The sequence below is a fragment of the Dunckerocampus dactyliophorus genome, chromosome 2 (assembly GCF_027744805.1).
Source record: "Dunckerocampus dactyliophorus isolate RoL2022-P2 chromosome 2, RoL_Ddac_1.1, whole genome shotgun sequence".
NCBI classification, from domain to species: Eukaryota; Metazoa; Chordata; class Actinopteri; order Syngnathiformes; family Syngnathidae; genus Dunckerocampus; species Dunckerocampus dactyliophorus.
Genome location: NC_072820.1, coordinates 11,291,617 through 11,312,112, shown reverse-complemented (window position 1 = coordinate 11,312,112; position 20,496 = coordinate 11,291,617). Strand labels below are relative to the sequence as shown.

General features: G+C 39.0%; 1 protein-coding gene across 2 annotated transcripts; it reads left to right on the top strand.

Moving 5' to 3' along the window:
• The first annotated feature begins 940 nt into the window (after positions 1 to 940).
• LOC129177184 (endophilin-A2-like) lies at positions 941 to 19,873 on the top strand. Of its 2 annotated transcripts, XM_054768022.1 has the most exons (9): positions 941 to 1,120; positions 10,064 to 10,132; positions 10,221 to 10,440; positions 12,629 to 12,762; positions 13,639 to 13,797; positions 16,178 to 16,281; positions 16,561 to 16,694; positions 16,776 to 16,832; positions 17,701 to 19,873. In XM_054768022.1, the coding sequence occupies exons 1-9, from the start codon at positions 1,076 to 1,078 to the stop codon at positions 17,889 to 17,891; spliced, it is 1,113 nt and encodes a 370-aa protein (XP_054623997.1). In that variant the 5' UTR covers positions 941 to 1,075; the 3' UTR covers positions 17,892 to 19,873. The 2 variants fall into 2 exon arrangements, with proteins under 2 accessions (XP_054623997.1, XP_054623998.1); XM_054768023.1 differs by lacking the exon at positions 16,776 to 16,832 and having other exon boundaries at positions 17,701 to 19,860.
• The last annotated feature ends 623 nt before the right edge of the window (positions 19,874 to 20,496 follow it).

Sequence of the window (20,496 nt, the reverse complement as noted above, 5' to 3'; positions counted from 1 at the left end):
CATGCCTATCCCAGCTGACTTCAGGCGACAGGCGGGGTACACCCTGGACTGGTTGCCAGCCAATCGCTTCTCTAAATCAATTTTATCGTGTTAAGACATGTCTAAGAGCCAGATGCAGTCATCAAAAGAGCCGCAGCTGGCTCCCAAGCCTTAGGTTCCCCATCCCTGTCTATATGTTCCCTGTGTACCCACCTCTTGCCCGAAGTCAGTTAAGATAGGCTCCAGCTCACCCGTGGCCCTAACGAGGGCAAGCAGGATAGAAAATAAATGCATTGATTGATTTGAGTGTGAATGGTTGTTTGTTTATATGAGCCCCTGTGATTGACTGGCAACCAGAAAAGTGAAAATGTGACAACATACCTGCCGTCATTTGCATTTGAAAATAAGGGGCATGTTTTGATATATCGAAACATATCAATCTCATGACGCTAGTATTGATCCAATATCGATACCTTGGTATTAATGATATCGATATCTATATCGATCGACGTCGATCTTTTGTTGCCAACCAAAGTCACACCTGTGCAATAATCATGCTTGATATGCCACACCTATGAGATAAATTAATTATGCAGTCTTTATGCAGGCCTTTTGATTCCATAAAAATGTTTTAGATCTTTGATATCAGATCATGAAAAATGGAAGAAAAAATCGTGCTGCGTTATAGTTTGGTTGAGTATACTGTGTTTTGGTTGTCTGTAGCTGATGCCTGTGTGCCATTTGTCAAAACAGGGTTCTGATTCGGTGATAAGGTTGAGCGTACAAATGAATTCTTAATTTAGTTTATAGTAACTTAGGTAAAGTGAATGCACTATGAATAAAGCCATTTTAGCTTGTTGAATTGTGGAAAGACGAACCGGTATGTCGAGCAACTTGTGACCCACTTCTGGGCCGTGGAGCCTCCCACAGCAAGCCGGTGCCAGGAAGCTGTGGTCGCCAAGGAAGTTCCACAGCTGCGTCAAAAGTTTGAAGACGTGGTACTACTCGCTTGCTCGCTCGGTCCTGTTTGGAGCGCTCCCCACAGGCTCTTCGCTTCTTACACATTTTCTCCTGTGGAAAAAAAAGACTGTGCAATATGTCCGTCGCTGGAATTAGGAAGCAATTTTACAAAGCCAGTCAGGTAAAAGCGCGACTTTTCTAACTTTAATTAGCCGCTAACTACCAACTAGCTAGCTAGCTTGTTAGCACTGCAGTCATTTTGATGGTAAGTCTATGGTACCCTCAAGCTAGCTGCTGAGGAAAACTGAGCTATCTTGAGGCAAGTTTATAATAGAAGAAATTCACAAGTTAATGACATTATAACATGTTTGCTAAGTTGTTTGGCTTAAACGATAAATTAATTATTCAAGCTAGGAGACTGCACTTCAATTTTGGGCTGTCAACGTTGGGACTCGCAACTTTTGGTGGCTAATTGTGTATACTTACTCTTGTGAATTTTAAAGGATGTTTCTTTTTCCGATTCCTTCGTACTTATTTTGTTCACCTTTAGTATTGAGAGCAAATGGTCATTGTGAATTCATGTGACATTATGTTGACTCACGCTGAAACTAGATGATGTCCATGTGTTAGAATGGTGATGATAATGGTACCTTCTAATCTTATGCCAAGACAAATTCTATTAGATTTGAGATGAAAAAACGCTTATTCTGAGAACAGATGCTAAAGAGATTTAGCAGAATACTTGACCATCTGTCCAAAATTTGTCCAAAGTAGACGGGGGATAATTGGTATTTAGTCAGATTAATTCAAGAAAAGCATTCACTGCCGTATATGAGTGTTTTGACCTTGTTTCTCACTAGGATTGATAACATCATTCTAGATAAAATATGTAAGCAATTGCCTGAAATCAATGTCCAACAAATATCTCACGGCATTTTAAACACTCAATTGTGTCAGGTTTGTGTTGCTGTTCCTTGCTATTAGAAACAAAAACATGACATAACTGGCAAAACCAGTATCCCGTGATGTTGTTTTGCAAGTGGCTGCTTTGGCGGAAACAAAATGTGATTGGAGAAGCACAGAACTTGGGAGTGGGAGTGTCTTGCATTATGGCAACTTGGAATCTTACTTATGTCAATATTCCACCCAGACCTGTCTCACAGTCCAGTGGGCATATGCTTTGTCAGAAATAAAACCAAACCAGGACCAATAGTCACAGCACTGAACAACAGAAGCCTCAACATGCCTGTGTAATGTCATTCCACCAGTTGAACTTATTGTCAGTGTTCCGCTCTCAATGACGTTCTTCAAAAATGCATGCTTCTGGTTAAGAAGCCAAATGTATTTTTAGACATGTAAATGACATGACATTTAATGACATTTAACAATCTTTTTAAAAATATATTGCAATGTTTAAAGCAAAGTTTAATGGAAATGTGGAGCAGAATTCTGACCAGTCATGATGTCTGATTCCTTTTCTTACCCCAAGGAAAGCTATCATGATCACGTTTCATTTCGGGCTAGGTCAAAAAGTTGTGATAAGGGAAAATATTGAAAGTCAGTATTGTAAGCCTAGATAACGCGTCTTTTTTCCCCCCCACAGTTGAGTCATTAATAGGGGTGTCACGAGACGAGACATTACACGAGACCCACCGAGACAAAGACTGTATGACTGATAAAAAGACTCACTCCGTTCATGTCATTGTTCTATGAAACAAACACACCAGAGTGCTGAAACCAATGCACAGAGTGAACTCTCTTCCTGCCTGTTTGGAGGCGAGAGGTGAGGAAACCAGACACGCATGCACATGTCAGTGTATCCAGGCCAGAAAAAACATTGATTTCATTTAAAATTATTGTATGATTAACTCGTTCACTGCCAAAAACATTTCTTGACGTCTTTTCAAAAAGTACTTTTTTACTTTTTTCGCGGGAGCTACAGATCAAAGTCTTATTCATCTTGTGTATGAATTCCTGGGGGCAACAGTTCTCTTTTCCTCCAACCGGCAGTGACAGATTGTCTATGAAGAAGATGTATTGTGGGTTGAGAGAGGAAAATGGCGAAACACATGCAGAAATCGAGCTGAGACAAGAAATACAGGCAGCTAACAATGTCACAGAGCTTGTCTGACAGTGGATCTGCCTATGGTAGTTACGCGATTGCGAAATATATAGGACACATGGGTGATGTAGGTGACAGGTGCAGCAGGGTCTTTATCCCCACATCCAGCAGACCCCAGCGCCACTCTGCTTGAATTTGCTTCTCTGCAGAAAAAAGCCCATTTTCTCAGGTCGTTTTGCTGAAACTACCCTGTGTTCTACCGCCAATATCCAAACAAAGACCCAAAAAGGCTAGAAACAAACTTTTTTTCTGATGAAAGAAGAGAGTCTAAAGTTTCTTTAGATAGTTTCAATGTTTATGTTGTCCTGAAGCTCAATGTTCTGTGGGTCTTGAAAGTTCAGCAAAAATGCCCAAAAACTGGCTGTATGGAGCTCTCTGCTCTGACCATGGCTGGCAGTCAATGAGTTAATTAATTTATTTTCATCCCAGCCTGAGTGTCTATGAGGCAGTTTTTTTCTGAATGAGAAATCTTGTCCCGTTTTCATCTCACGAGATCTTGTGACACCCGTAGTCATTAACCAAACTTTAACTATCAAGGTTACATCAGCTCATATTGGTAAACAGGAATTTTCATGGTATGCACGTCATTCAAGAATAGCAAATCAGCCATACATGCAAGCGTCAAGAGAAGAGTGGTTCAAAGAAATTAAGAAAAGCAAGTTGTACCTAGGGAGGTGTTCAGGGCAAGTCCGACCGGTAGAAAGCCTCGGGGAAGACCCAGGACACGTTGCAGAGACTATACCTCCCAACTGGCCTGGGAATCCGCCGGGAGGAGCTGGACGAAGTGGCTGGGGAGAGGAAAATCGGGGCCTCCCTGCTTAGGCTGCTGCCCCCGCGACCCGATCTCGGATAAGCGGTAGAAGATTCAAGAGATTCAAGAGAGTTTTATTGTCATGTGCATGGTAAAACAGCAGTTATACCATGCAATGAAAATCTTATTCTGTTCATTCTCCCAAGAAAAGAAAGAAAACACAAGAAAGAATAAGAACATAAGAAACATAAACACATAAACATATATACCAATAAATTAAGCAACAAAAACAGAAGAGACATTAATACAAATAAATAATACAAATAAATAAATAAGTGCTATGAGTGTGTGCTTGTGTTGCGTGCGGCGTGTGTGAGTGCTTCGTTGAGAAGCCTGATGGCCTGTGGGTAAAAGCTGTTTGCCAGCCTTGTGGTCCTGGACTTCAAACTCCTGTAGCGTCTGCCTGATGGTAGGAGTGTGAATAATGAGTGTTGTGGATGTGTGCTGTCCTTGATGAGGTTGTGTGTTCTTCGTAGGACTCTAGTTTTATAAATGTCTTGCAGTGAGGGGAGGGCTGCCCCAACAATGTTCTGTGAGGTCTTGATCACCCGCTGGAGTGCCTTCCTATCACGTGTTGTACAGTTACCGTACCAAACAGTGATGGAGGCGGTAAGGACACTTTCGATAGCAACTCAGGATTGTGGTGGACATGCCAAATTTCCTCAGTCTTCTCAGGAAGTACAGTCTCCTTTGGGACTTCTTCATAATTTGTTGGGTGTTGTGAGACCAGGTGAGGTCCTCGCTGATGTGTGTGCCAAGGAACTTGAAGGTTTTCTCCCTCTCCACCTCAGTCTCATCAAGATGGATGGGTGGATGGAAGTTGTACCCAGACGTGTGCGTGACTTGCAGTGACATGATAAGGATGTGTCTGAGTAAAATCTATCAATATAATACATGGATGTAAATCCAATTAATCCACTCCAGACACCTAAAAACATTAACACAAAGGACATTTTATAGAGGATAAAGTTTTTTACATGCAAAAAACAAAGTGAAATACATATAAATGATAAATGAAATAAATAAATTAACATTTAACATGGCTTTTACCTTTTATTAAAGACTTGTTGATGAACACGGTGATGAGTAGAGGGAGTAGAAGGGGAGGGAAGCTACATGGACACTGTTTCATTCTAGTATGTTACAAACATACCTTTAAAGAGAGGATGTTTAGAGCCAGGGCTGAACAAGTTTAGGAAAAAATGTAATTGCGATTTTTCAGGCAGATATTGCGATTTCGATTTGATTCAAACAAACATGACAGAAAAAATTACATGATCCCATCAAACATTAAGAGCTATTACTTTGATGACGAATGAAAACAAACGGAAATAATTGCTTCCAAATGTATTTACTAGCAAGCAACATTCATGTACATTCTTTAAAGTCCTTGACCGGCAGCTGTTATCATAACTGAAAAACTATAAGAGCTACAGTAACTTTGTACTGTTTTAGTTTAACTTAAAAGTACAGTAATCCGCAGTTAGTTGATTCCAGACTCAACCGCAATAAGTGAATTTCACAAAGTAGGTTTCCTTCTTTATGAATGGAATATTTCAGAAGTTATGGCATAGAAAACCTGTTTACTGTTTAATTTTTTTTTACATTATTACAACCATCTAGACATGAAATAGCACCAATATAGTCCCCTTTACATTTGTATTACCAATGTAGTAGATATAATCGGAGAAAATAAGCCATTTAAGACAGTTTACCTTGTAGGGGAGCAGAATGGATGGTGGACAGGAAGTGATGTCAGGTTCAGAATTTATTTGTAGCTTGATGTGGGCTATGGCCGCAACAGTAGCCCGTGTTTTTATTATGAGTATTATGATTGTTATTATGTTATTGTTGCCTGTTATGCGATAATTTAAACACGCAATAAAATCTGTTTGTTCAATTCTGGTGCTTGGTGGTGGTCTAACAGAAAAATAACTGACACCTAATGACCAATGTAGAATACTGCATTCACAAGTTGTGGTCTTAATGGCACATACTGTGTTTGTCTTTTAGTGCATTTAGTCATTTGTATGCTTGAAAAAAAAAATGTAAAATTTGCTTAAATATGCATTAAAAAAACAACTAATAGGCCATAGTCAACCATGAAACAGAGATCATTTATTAATTATTTTTGATGTTGTAATGTTGAGACGACTATAGTGCAAAAAGTCCTTAATTGTGTCAAGTTAAAAAACAAAATACAAAAAAAATGTTTGAAAAAGTAACTTTGGTACCTTTTGCTTCCCGTTCCAGGTTGTGTGTTTGTTGCAGCAATTGAGTTGTTGCTATGGTGGTGGTGTTTACTTGCTAAGTGGAGAGTAAAGCTGTAGATTGCACTCATACTCGACTCCTGCCACATTTAAAACACATATCTACTGTACATTGGTGACCCACGACATGAGCATTATGTTGAATGACAAACATAGCCGTGCTATTGCATGATAACAAGGCAGCTAACATCGGTGCTATCTATGCTGCAACGGTGGCGGTGAAGTTGCTGGATTTTTGGCAACACAGCCCACGGCCGTGGTTTCAATATATCGAAACACAGACCAAACACAAATTGCCGGTCAACAGTAAAATGCTGCGTTAACTAAAAATATTGCCGTTGCAGGCTAACCGCACTGGACACAACAGATTAGAGCTTAATCAATGAATCGATGATTTATCGATTATACAAATAACTATTTTGGTAATCGATTAATCGTTTCATTTAAAAATGTAAATATCCTGATTTCAGCATCTCAAATGTGACAATTTTTTTATTTCCTTAGTCATCCATGAAAGCCGACTTATTATCTTTTTGTTTCAAGCAAAACAATGTAGTCACACACATCAGCTTTGTCAGGTTCAAACAACCTAAAACATTCAAAGCACAATGAGAAAGAAGAAAGAAGACAGCACGAGATTGCTTTTTACTCGCGAGGAGAATGGAAGAAATGTACTCAGCATACAACCTTCTGCCGCTCTGAAGACACTCTCCGTCTCCTCCCTTTTTATTTTCCTTAGGGAGTTTCCTAGTTACATGGGGCATTGCAACTCTAAAGGGTGGGGGGCTACAGCTGCAATGTGCTATGGTTAAGACTACACAATAAAAGACATAACAAAGCATGATAAGTTAAGCAAATCGTTGATGTTCTCTTGTTTTTCTTCTCCAACGTCCTTGAGTCATCCTGTTCAAGCTCACGCATACAGCACAAGATTATAACAGTTCAGCAACTGTATACTGGCTAAAAAGGAAGATGGCGCAAATATACGATAACATGTATGTACATTATTCTAACACTTTGGAAAAGAGCAATCGAGATTTTTGCCTCTTTCTGATATTTTGCCAAGCAAACCACTGTGAGATGTGGGTGTAGAGCGTGCGCAAGACCATTCCCACGCAAAGCATGGGATTGAGACACTTTTACTTTTGCGTAGGACAATGTGTACACACTAAATCTAGTGGTAGAACAGTGAAACTACAAGTAGCTATGGCTGTGCCTGTCCAGCGCAGGCCACGTCATATTATACATGCTTCACAACTTCACTAACATATCAAACAAGGCACCGCCCCTCCTCCCAGAGCAGACTAGCCGATGCCAAACGCAAAGCCTGCCCCTAAAGTTTATTTATTTGTTATTTCTTGTTGATTTATTGGTGATGCACATGTAGCAGTCTGTGACAGTGACTCGTTGATTTGCAGTCGAGTGCTGTGATGTTTGTCAGTTGATTGTTTATACATCTCTACTTCAATTTTGGTGTTGGAGACATTCCTCTTCCTCGCCCTCTTTGCTATGATTTTGGGGAGGGAAAAAATCCATTTATGCATTGTTAAAAGGATTGCTGGTAAGAGGCGGAAATTAAAAGTGTTTTTTTTAATCTGAATCATTGATTAATCAATTATTTAAAATAATCATTAGTTGCAGCTAGGGATGTCCCGATGCACATTTTTTGGCTTCCGATCCGATTTTTTTTAATAGACTTGCCGATCCGATCCAGTATCGATCGATTTTTTTTTTTAATATTAAGCTTTTGTTACAAACATGAATTTGTGGAATTGAATATGGTTCTGAAAATAGCTCTTCAAAACATTAAAAATAAAGCAACCAATCTCCAAGCAACCCGATCTCATGGCGGAAGCCGATATTATCCGATCTTCAAAATACAGTGGGTCGGCAGCGATCCGGATTCTGAAGATCAGATCGGGGCAATCCCGAGTTGCAGCCCTACAACAGATCACTTTCTTGTAAATTCAGCAACAGGTACAATCAATCACATTGGCCCGATTCACTATCTGTCATGTGTCTCCGTTAACCTGTGTTAACTCAGGAAACTTTATGTTACAATCACAGAGCTACTAACACAGGGGTAGGGAACCTGTGGCTCGGGAGCCAGACGTGGCTCTTTTGATGACTGCATCTGGCTCCCAAACATGTCTTAACATGATCAAATTTATTAACATTTTTTTTTTGGCTGGCATTTTAGAGTAAAACATTACAGAAATCACAGTGTAAAAAAATAATGTTCACAATATAAAACTTTCTTATGCGTTTTAATCCATCCATCCAATTTCTACTGCAATGCGGGTGGCCAGAGCCAATGCCAGCTGTCCTTCCGATATTTTCTGGGTCAGACACCAAAACCTTATTATTACTGGATAAAGCGGTAGCCTACCTGGGTTATTGAGATGTCAAGAAGTAATCTTCCCTCCTTTAATTAAATAGTCAGCTAGCTAATTCTGCACAGCCTTTCGACAAAGAAGATGGTGAAAAGAAAGAAAGATACGGAGTACATTGCAAAACCATGCAGCACCAGAAGCCACCAGAAGGAGTATTTTATTTATTACTGATTAGCTTCAGTATAATAATGTTAATAAAAAGAATAAATTCAGAGACTTATTCTAAAATTGTTGGTCTAGCTTAAAATGCACGCATTTAGTTGTTTTCAATGTTAAAAAAAAACATAATATGGCTCTCACGGAAATACATTTTTAAAAAATGTGCCTTTCATGGCTCTCTTAGCCAAAAAGGTTCCCGACCCCTGTACTAACACATACATGTTTCGTACTCAGCATGCATTTTAACCCTTAATTATGCTTCGCTGCTCTGTAGGTACACATTTTCTTGCATTTTGCGCTTTCGGTTTTGAGTTGCCACAGCGCATAAATGGAGTGACAACCTGTCAGCAAATCAGAGCCCTTCCTTTTATAATTGCCTCCTGCAGCTGCCACTCCTTGCAAGTACTATACAGAGTTCACTTCATTTCAGTCAACGCCGCAAAGCAAGCCGGAATTGCCCATCATCTTTGCTGCTGCTGCTATTCACCTGCATGTGCATCCCGTTGTCCATCAATGCAAACAGCATTTAAAAGTTAAAAGTAAGATGTTGACATTATACGATGGTGTTGGTAGCCACATGTCAAAGTCCCATTCATTGATGTTTGTGTTGCAAAGTGCTGTAGTGTCCTACTAGTCACACAGAGACTGACACTCTTAAGTTTTATTGCCAACCTTAAAGCCAACAGTAGTACTCAGTTCCAACACAGTATGCAGCTCAGCTTGCACACACATCTCTTCCTCTTTCCCGCAGTTTTTTTTTTCAGGTTTCTGGCTAGTGTTTTGAGTGGTTCAAGATCTACAAACATATTGTAACAGACGCTATCTTTGTACTTTGCTACGAGTTCTTTCTTGAATTCAGTAGTGTTTCTCACCTTCTTTATCAAAGTTTTGGCACTTGCAACTTTTTTTGCAGGCATCCTAAATAAAAAAAATAACAACACAGATTCCTCAAACACTCAAAAATACGCAGCGTCCTTGAACGCCTCATCAGTGCACGGTGCAGTGCTTAAAAGGAGGAAGAAAAGAGACAGCTAGTGCTTGCAATTGGGTGTAAGCACTGTGGCAGGACTGTGTACTGTTTCGTCACTTTACTACAACTACAAGTTCCAGTTCAGATTTCATGGTTGTCATCACTTTTTCCCTTGTCTTGTTTCTTGTTTTTCTTGTTGTAGTAGCATAAAAAGACACAGAAAAAAGCAAAGCACATGAGATTTGATATGTTACTTTGGGTTCAACTCTAAATTGTAGGACCTATTTCAACTGTAGAGGTTCCACTTTATATCTCATGAGGAACAGCAAGTTTAGCATTTTCAGTACTACTTGTGGAAGAACTCAACAAGCTTACAGTTTGTCTTCTTTATGTTCTCAGATGGTGAGCGAGAAGGTTGGCGGTGCTGAGGGAACCAAGCTGGATGAAGACTTCAAGGACCTTGAAAGGGTACTGCATGCATTTTAAGATAAACGTGTGATTGAATATTATCCATGGACATGTTTCAATGCTTTGTCTTCCTAAACTGTGCCTTCAGAGAGCAGATGTTACCAGCAAAGCCTTCATTGAAGTAGTCAACAAAACAGCAGACTACCTCCAACCCAACCCAGCCACCAGAGCTAAACTGGTCATGCTCAACAAGGTGTCTAAATTACGCGGGCAGGTGAACGATAATCCTGGCTATCAGCAGCCTGAGGGCGTGCTAGGCGACGTCATGATGAAATATGGACAATACATGGGCAACAACAACAACTTTGGTAAAGAAATACATCATTATTTTAAGGTTAACATTGGGGATGATATTGGCATAAATATTAGCTATGTGATCATATCAGTATTGTTTTTTCTGCCGATATTAATATCAAGACCTCATCAGACTGCATCATGCTTCACAGAGAAACAAAACTTGCTAGCTCAGTATGTAGGTGGTCCCCACACAGTCACACAGAGTCTGACGCTCTTTAATAACCTTATTCTGACCTGAACACAGAAGTGCAATTCCAACACCATACTGTATATCAGGGGTAGGGAACCTGTGGCTCGGGAGCCAGACGTGGCTCTTTTGATGACTGCATCTGGCTCCCAAACATGTCTTAACATGATCAAATTTATTAACATTTTTTTTTGGCTGGCATTTTAGAGTAAAACATTACAGAAATCACAGTGTAAAAAAATAATGTTCACAATATAAAACTTTCTTATGCGTTTTAATCCATCCATCCAATTTCTACTGCAATGCGGGTGGCCAGAGCCAATGCCAGCTGTCCTTCCGATATTTTCTGGGTCAGACACCAAAACCTTATTATTACTGGATAAAGCGGTAGCCTACCTGGGTTATTGAGATGTCAAGAAGTAATCTTCCCTCCTTTAATTAAATAGTCAGCTAGCTAATTCTGCACAGCCTTTCGACAAAGAAGATGGTGAAAAGAAAGAAAGATACGGAGTACATTGCAAAACCATGCAGCACCAGAAGCCACCAGAAGGAGTATTTTATTTATTACTGATTAGCTTCAGTATAATAATGTTAATAAAAAGAATAAATTCAGAGACTTATTCTAAAATTGTTGGTCTAGCTTAAAATGCACGCATTTAGTTGTTTTCAATGTTAAAAAAAAACATAATATGGCTCTCACGGAAATACATTTTTAAAAAATGTGCCTTTCATGGCTCTCTTAGCCAAAAAGGTTCCCGACCCCTGCTGTATATGAATCTCTAACTCAAAAACACGTCTCTAGTCCTCCTTGGAACAACACTTCCTCATTGTCATTAAACAGCCGTGGGATGCATTCACAGACACTCTAAAAATCACAACGTCTTTTATTATGCGTGTATTTGTAGTCTAAATAAACAGAAAGACAAAGAAAAACAATAAATAGACATTCTTATCACTCACTAACGTCACTCTTACTGCACAATTACAATTTGATGCATTTAAGTATGCTCAGAAATCCCAGAAAATACATCTACACTCAAAACATGTGAATTCAACCTTAAGTCACGTGGTGTCTTTGAACGCAACTCTTCATAGTTCGTAATAACACGGTTAAAGTGTGACTCAAATGTTGTGATAATATTAAAGAGACTAGTGTTAGGTAAATACATTTTCAGACGTGTGTGCTGTCTTTTAGCTTGAGTTAAAATTTCAGTTCATTTGGAGCTGTTAATACATTCAAATATATATGTGTCCTGTCATTTATCTTTTTGTTCATAAAATACAGTAAAAATTGTCATATTTCACACATAGTTGCAAATGGTGATTAATCAGGATTAATTCATTTGAAAACTGTGATAATTTGATAGAACTTTTTAATCATTTGACAGCCCTAAATTTCATGGCTTGTATAGTCCAGCGTTTGTACTTTGAGCTTCACTTTGTTCTTATACAGATGTTTGTGCCACATAGAAATGTGCAGCTTTCCAAATTGTGTCATTGCTCTTCCTAGTACGACGGCATGTACCTGTATTAATAGTTGACTATTGGTCATGACTATTTTGTTGAGACAAAATATGGCACTTTTTCTATAACTTACATTGCATATTGCAGTACTTATCTTATTTTGGACAAAATTTGGGAAATGCATCTTGTGGCATCACGGTAAAAGAAGCTTAATGTGTTCATTCATTACATGATATACGACCTGGCATTAGTTTGAGGGAAGAGTTGCTGCCAATATCTGTATAGGTTGATATCTGTATTGGTAATTAAGTGCTGGATAATATCAGCATATCGGTAAGAAAAGCAATATCAAGCATCTCAAGTTGTAATGCAGCAAAACAGAAATGTGATTGCGCATGAGTGTTTGTCCTGTGGGTAGACATGAATTTGTTTTATATTTGTACATTGTTCTTAATGTCACCTTTCTTGTCGGGATGCTAATTATTATTTACATAACGTACAGTAACCAGCCCTTAATGAAGATCATATTTTGAATATGTCTCCTGCAGGTGGTGCTCTCATTGAGATTGGCGAGTCAATGAAGGAACTGGCTGTGGTCAAGAGCAGATTGGATGTTGATGTTAAGCAGAATGTCATTGATCCGATGCAAGAAGTGGTTGAGAAGGACATTAAGGATATCCAGGTACAAGCAGAAGAGGAGTAAGCATGCTGATGTTTGTGTGGATTCTCAGTCACCCAGGTCATGGTAAGCCGTAAAGGTCGAATAGAGGCAACTGGACTCTTCTTGTTTGTTGAAGAGGTTTTTTGTCCAAAAGGCTTCTTCAGTTCAAAAATTTTAGGTGTGGAGTTTTGCTGTCCTGGTCGGTGTGTCTCCTGGGGTTGGTCACACTATACATGTTGTAGTTATTGTGTCACGGCGTGGCTGGTTCACTAGAAGCATCAATAGGGAAACTCTACACCAAAAATTTTACAACTGAAATAGGGCTGGGCGATATGGACCAAACCTCACATGCTGATATATATTTAGGTTGAATATTTATATTCCCAATATTTTTCCTACAAAGTCAAAGCCAAATATTTGTGTCAAGTTGTTATTAAAACAATTACTTAGCATGAAATTGTTTTTAAATTGTAAAGCTCCATGCAAGATACACATTTAAAAATGTTATACAGCATAAAAATAGCCACTAAAATAAAATAGACCGTTCTCTTTTTGAATTATAGAAGAAGTAAAATATAATATAATATTGTGCTTAAAAGAAATATTAATAATATCTATATATCGCCCAGTCCTAAACTGAAGCCTTTTTTGACGGAAGATAAACTTCTTCAGTAAAATTCAGTTGCTTCAATTCAACCTTCAACCCCGGGTAAGCATGGTGATGCATGTCAAAGCTGTGTGCTACAGTAGCATAAGAAAATGCTTTGCAGCCTTGAGGTGGAAGGTTTTTATACAAAATGAACACTGAACAAAATGAACGAGTGGTCATAATGTGAACATGTGAAGCTGAAATTAAGTTTTCATCACTCACAATTTCTAATCTTTTTACACCATCAGCAAAAACTGAAGAAACTGGAGGGCCGCCGCTTGGACTATGATTATAAAAAGAAACGCCAGGGTAAAATACAAGATGAAGAAATCAGGCAGGCCTTGGAGAAGTTCCACGAGTCCAAAGAGATGGCTGAGAGTTCTATGCACAATCTGCTGGAGACTGATGTGAGTGGCCAGTTGACTGACTTATGGTTGCACATATGGTGTTTTCACAAGGTTGAAAGGAGCATGTTGTATGAGTACAATCGTCCCTTGCCGGATTGCGGTTCGAACATCGCTCCCTCACTGCATCGCGTTTTTTCACAAGTTAATTAATTAATTAACGATCAAAGTTTCATGGTTGACTATGGCTTATTATTAATGAAAATATATTGAAAGACAGGTTAAATGTAGTATTCTGGTCACGAGGCGTCAGTATTGTTACATTGATGAGACGTTATATTACATTACCTTCGCACTGCATGGAGTCAGCCATGGCAAGTCAAATATGATGAAAAAAGTTCTCCTCCCATCCTGTGTGGAAGTGTTAGGTGTGGCTTTTTTGTCCTTCTTCCCCCCTCCATTTGAAACACTTTCTTATGTTTAGGACAATTACATTGGAGAAGCTAACTAGTTAACTCAGTAGCTTGCTCTGCTAGCGGTGACCGTCTCTTACAGTATGTCCCTGCAGTGATCCCATAACCTGTACAATGTGGTGTAAACAAAGAATAATAGGAGTGTAAAGGTGACTATGGGGTGTTATTTCATTTCTACAGGGCTCTAATAATATTGAAATTTAGAAAACATATATGTAGAAGTATTTTTAGAAGTATTTAGAAAGTCATAAACTGGTTTTCTACGCTCTTAATTATGAAAATATTCTGTGTATTTATTGAATCCTACTTTACGGTAATTCACTTATCGCGGTCGGGTCTGGAACCAATTAACCGCGGTAAACAAGGCACGACTGTTCTACATATTTTTGTAAACAAAATCTACTGTTTGTGGTAGGTTATATCTCATTTATCTGATGGCTGAATTGAACTGTTTTACAAATGTTTTAAATGTTAAGTGACTCTGACAAGTTTACAATGCAGTAGGTCAGTGCAGTCAATGAAATCCACATTATGTACACGTAGAGTATCACAGTGTACAAAGGTGATAATACTCAGTTGTGACTGGCACTTAAAGAGATGTGTGCATTTAACAATTTTGTGGTATTCAGTGGTGCACAACTGGACTGCGTCAAATTGAAACGTGCCTTTTAGCTTTTGATAAGCTCCTGTTGGTTTATAATGTGTGAGCAAAGGTGTAAATATCAGCAGGGTTCCTACGCAAGTATCGAAAGTATGGATTTTATAAATTTTCAGGTCAGGAAAAGTATAGAAAATGGAAAGTCAGGTATGGAAACATTCATGTTTTCAAAACTCTTACCACTGTTATGTTTTCTAAAAGATAAAATTATGAATGACAAAAAAAAATAAAGAAATGGTCTGACCTGTTTTTCTTAGGCGCTTGCTATGGCAGCTAAGATGTTTATATGAGATCACACAGTAGGCGACGCATCCCAGAAAACATTTAGGAAGATTGACAAGCTGAATGGGCTGTTATCCTCTTCCAACCCACGATAACGCCTGCTCAGATGTCATCACGTTTTACTGCTGGTGATGTCTGCACTCAATTGTCCCCATCTTGGACAGAACTCATAATCGGGAAATGTAGATTTTCTGACAACTGGCTTAAAAAGCCCAATTATAAAGACGAGTTGGCTAACAATCCCAAATGGACACAAAAAGCTAAATGCAGACTTTCTGTTAAATCTTTTGACATCTCCAACATGGGGGTGGCAGCGGTTGTGTCTCATATGCTGGGCAAGAAGCACTGTCACTGCGTTTTTGACTCGAACCAGAATGAGACCTAGTCCGACAATGTATCTGTATCAATGTATCTTACTTTATATGTAATCTCTTGGTAACGACATAATGGCGTACATATTCAGAATAATGAAAGCAAATGATAATTTCATAATTTATTTACATGATACACATCAAGTTACTCAGTCTGGGAAAGGAATGGAATTTTGAAATGTCAAATCCATAGGAACCCTAAGTTTGCATTGGTTTACTGTCTGTCCAACACAAGCTATACCAATTTAGGGCAAATGACATGGGTTTTGTACCAATAAACAGCCTATTTATGGAGATTCTAAGCAAAAATTGAGGGTTTTCCCCACAAATAAGGTAATGTTTTGATTTATTTTTTTAATATGCGAATATGTGGCATTACTATAACAACTGTACGCTGTTGTTGTGTGCCAGTGTAGATTAGAGCTGTATGAATTCACGTGTGACATTGGTTGTAGCTACTACTCACCTTGCATCTTAACTGTATCTTTAAGGAGTATGGAAGAGGATAGGATAGCTTGTTTGTTCCAGACTTTGTAAGTCAAGCCTTTGTGAATAACTGACATATTGGAGAATGGAATTGAAAAAACAGTTTGTATTATGCCTATTTCAGTGTTTGGCTTCACAGAGATGTGTAAATCTTTGTAATTGTTAATCTGCAGGTGGAGCAGGTGACCCAGCTGTCCTTTTTTGTAGAGTCTCTGCTGCAGTACCACAAGGCTGCCACAGAAATTCTGGAGAGCCTTTCTGTGAACCTGAGAAAAAGGTCAGTCCTGTGACTATTTCTGGACACTGGTTTTGCTAAACATAATTTAGCAGGGCTCCTCTCATTTACCAGCTATTTACAAGAGGTGAACAACATAAAGGAGCTCACATATAATTTTTTTTTTAATTGCATTTGGTTATCACACTCTTGACACTCATTTTGATTTAACTTTTTTCGGCCGTTATACACGTGAAGTGAATTTTTTGTGGCGTATGAAATGTGCGAATGATTATAAATGACCAATGCTCACAGCGGTCTCCTTGTTTACATTTCATGCAGGGTGACTGAGAGTCAGTCCCAACCCAGGCGAGAATACAAACCCAAACCAAGACCATCCTTTGACTATGGCGAGACTGAGCAGTCCAACGGAGGTTACACATCAGCTGTGACAAGCCCTCCAGCTTACACCCCAGGTAAATATGCTCACATGCAATACATACGCCTACGCCTCTTTTTTTATGTGACTGATGAGTCTTTCCTTCTGCAACACAAAGTACCTCCACCACATCCAGGTTCGTCCTTCCAAAGAGGTTCGATCAAGAACAGAGCGTGTGAGTGCGCCAAAAAAGGATGATGTGTTGTTCACACAAGAATTTCACTTACTAATTGAGCTCCCTCTTGCATATTTATGAAGTAGAAAAGTTTTTTCCAGTCTGAGGGAGCTATTCCAATAACGTTGGGTCAACTGCATTCAATTTGTCAAAGCCCTTGCAAAAGGATGTGGCTTGTCAAATGGTGACTATTTCTAAGGCTGCATAGACATATACAAGTACTCTTTTAAATGCAACACTCGTTCTTCCGATTTTACAAGACCATAAATTCATCAATTCAACAAAGATCTTGTTTTTTCATTGCATGCATCTGACAGCCTCTTCGCTGAAAGTTCTGGGCTTTCTCATCACTTAATTGTCCTCACCAGAAATTAACTGTGCATTGTCATTACATTCTTATTAGCAAAACCTCCACCAAGGCACATGCGTCCACTGTAATTGTTGCCAATCTAGATCTCATCTAGATGAAACTTGGTGTCACAATACAGCATCTCATCCTGCATAGCAAATTTCCTTCCATTGATGTCATTGTGCTATGCAAATTTGATTACTTAATTCCTTCTATGTAAAGATGTAGGCCTCTTTGGTGTAGTTTTTGTAAAGCCAATGCATACATAACCTCCTTGGTGGAAGTAATAACAAAACAAGTCCTTATGTAACATGTTGGTGTAGGTGTTGAGTTTCACATTGTTTCACTTACAGCAGTGTTGGTTGAAACAGCTCCTGTTTTCTATTGCAGACTCCTGATGGAAACATACTGGTCACGCACACCTTCTAATGAAATCTTATTTTAGTCAATACTTACCTTGTCGGGGAAACTGTCGATATATTCTCCTGCCTCACTTTGCTCCACTTTGTCACGTTTTAGTGGATGAGCCATGCTGTAAAGCTCTGTACGACTTTGACCCCGAGAACGAGAGTGAGCTGGGCTTTCGCGAGGGCGACATCATCACCTTGGTCAGTCGAATCGATGAGAACTGGTTTGAGGGAAGGCTTCGTGGCAAGACGGGATACTTCCCCAACAACTATGTTGAAGTGGTCGTTCCGCTGTCACAGTGAACACAGTGCACAGGATGAAACGGGGAATGTAAGAGGATTATTAACCCAACAAGCGACATATTTGTTGAAAAACTACCCATCTCATTATATCACATCTGCCTGTCTCGCTATCTAGAACCCATTTGGTCTAATATAACATATTAAATTATCAAGGAAGATTTAATTAATTTTTTTAAAAAAGAAAAAGGACCAAAGGCTATTTGGCTGCACTTCCCACACTCCAGATTTTCAACCCATATGCACCTGTGCACTTTTTACACGACTACGTGCTCACTTGATTCTTTCTGGAAGCTTCCCAGTATCCTCAACACTAATAAGTGCATCCACTTTCATTGAAATCTGAATATTCACAACGTGTTGAAGGCCTTTTTGTTATTATGTACACTTTGGATTTAAAGACATCTTGTTTTATTTTAAGTTATGTTTCTTCACCTCACATGGGCGACTGGTGTTTTGCAGCCACTTGAGCGAGACCTCTGCTGCCACCTGGTGGCAGTGTTGTTTATGCAGTTGGTTTGAACCGCTGTCTCATGAGACGAGCTGTACTATAGCTGTACTATTGACGCCTATTTACACAAACACTAATGATAATGTAGGCGGAATAATTCATATAAAACACGTTTTACTGTTATTTTCAAACAGTTTTTGCATAACTCTGCCTCCCATATCTGAGCTGATGCCAAAAAGGCACAGTTTACCACAAAAAAGTGCAACACAATGCTGCAAGATTAATTCCACTAAGTATCCGATTAATGCTATTTCTAAAGAAGGTACATGCTTAGATTTTGCCTACAATGCATGCAGGCATGGAAAATATTCAGGTTAAATTGTAAAAGCATATCACCAAAGCCAAAGCATCCATGCTTCAGCTCCTGTATTTTCTCAGGCTCTATTGATGCTGCTGGCAGTGTCGCTTACAATGTTTTCTGGGCTCCTAACCATGTGTTTCTGTGAATTTTCTGCCCGTGATTAGTTTTTTTGTGAATATGTCGAGTAAGCTAGTCTTTTTGTATTTAACCTTTAATTAGAATCATGTAAATTCATCTGATGTGTATTGGGGCCTTTTTGTACCACCTGACAGAAAATGCATTCCCTCATCTATTGTGTAGAGAGTTTACTAACTTAACCCGTGAAGAGTTTTTTCACACATATGCCACAACTGATTTTTTTGCCCAAATTTGGCTCTGTCTTTAAAATGTAATAACTCAGTCATTTCTGAATACTTTTTTACTTTCGACCACTCAAAATTTTCAGTGGCATCAGACCTATCCATACATATATAGTTTTTATTTATTTATTTATTTTTGATACCCTCTATGTACAATAAAAGCAATAATGTGCTTTCAGCAAAAAACAATTATGTGTATATCTATATAAAAAAATTAATTAAAATTGGAATGTTTGATATGAATAATTAGGGCCTTGAATATGTTAAAAAATCACAACAACAGATTTTTTGTGGCATGCACATTTTTTTGACAATGGCAATTTTATGTTAATTACCCCATAACGCGTTTTTTTGTTCAAATATTGACAGACCCTTGGAAGTGTATAATTTCTGAATATTTTTTTTACTTTCAACCACTCAAAATATTCAGTGGCATCAGACCTATCCATGCATATATAGTTTTTTGTATTTATTTATTTTTGAACGTGAATGAACATGAACAATAAACAACTTTTTTTTTTTTCGAACAATTCATGCAAGTCGGCCTCATATGATTTCGTCATACTGATACGCCGCATTTCGAGCAGACATTGGACGCTCTCAGTGGGTGTGTCACAAAGTCCACACTGCTTTCTCTTTCGTGAAGGTCCAGGTGTGGCCTCTGCAGCATGCAAGAAAGCGTTTTGCAAGGTTTTAAAAGCCAAAAAGCTGTCTTGCAGACAAAAAGCTGTTTTATCGACAAAAAGCTGTTTTGCAGAGAAAAAGCTTGTTTTCCAAGGCGAGCCGCATTGGGAAATGCTCTCAAAACACCGCTATCCAATAGGAAGAGGGAGGGGGGGGGTCAGATTCAAACGCTGGACCAATAGAAACATCAAACTACAACTCCCAGCATTCCCCCAAGCAGAGCCGCCATGTTGGAGTGACGCGCCGCTTACGCGCCGCTGACGCGCCGCTGACGCTGCAACCACAGACACGCATGCTCCGTGCATACATGCACAATTTTGCAAATAACACTTTATTTTGCAAAATAACTTCACCCAGCAATGCACACACACACACACGCACCTATTCTAGCAAGATGGACAGTTTCCATGACGTTCATTTTGCACGATTGGGCGCTCATTGCAAAGACGCTATTAGTTAGGCTGTGTCGCCATCCAGTGGATTGTGGGTGTAAATTCAAAAAAAAAAAAAAAATCCCTCTCTGCTGTTTTTCGACTCGCCACTGAATGGATTGAAGCGGAAATCACGGGAAATGCATGATAAAATATGAGGTTTTCAGTGCATCAAAAAATAGACATTATAATGGGAGTCTATGTGTCAAAACTTGGACTTTTGTAACGTTCTGGAGCATTTTTATTTTGCTCAGAGATGCAACACTTTACAAATGTTGGCATGGTGCCATTTTTTTTGTTTTTCATCTATTTCCAACCTGGG

What these genes read in the sequence shown, in the direction of transcription:
- LOC129177184 (XM_054768022.1), top strand. Translation starts at nt 1,076, where the DNA reads ATGTCCGTCGCTGGAATTAGGAAGCAATTTTACAAAGCCAGTCAG. An exon ending in ACAATCTGCTGGAGACTGAT is followed by an intron (nt 13,798 to 16,177) that starts GTGAGTGGCCAG and finishes GTTAATCTGCAG; the next exon opens with GTGGAGCAGGTGACCCAGCT. An exon ending in TTCGATCAAGAACAGAGCGT is followed by an intron (nt 16,833 to 17,700) that starts GTGAGTGCGCCA and finishes GTCACGTTTTAG; the next exon opens with TGGATGAGCCATGCTGTAAA.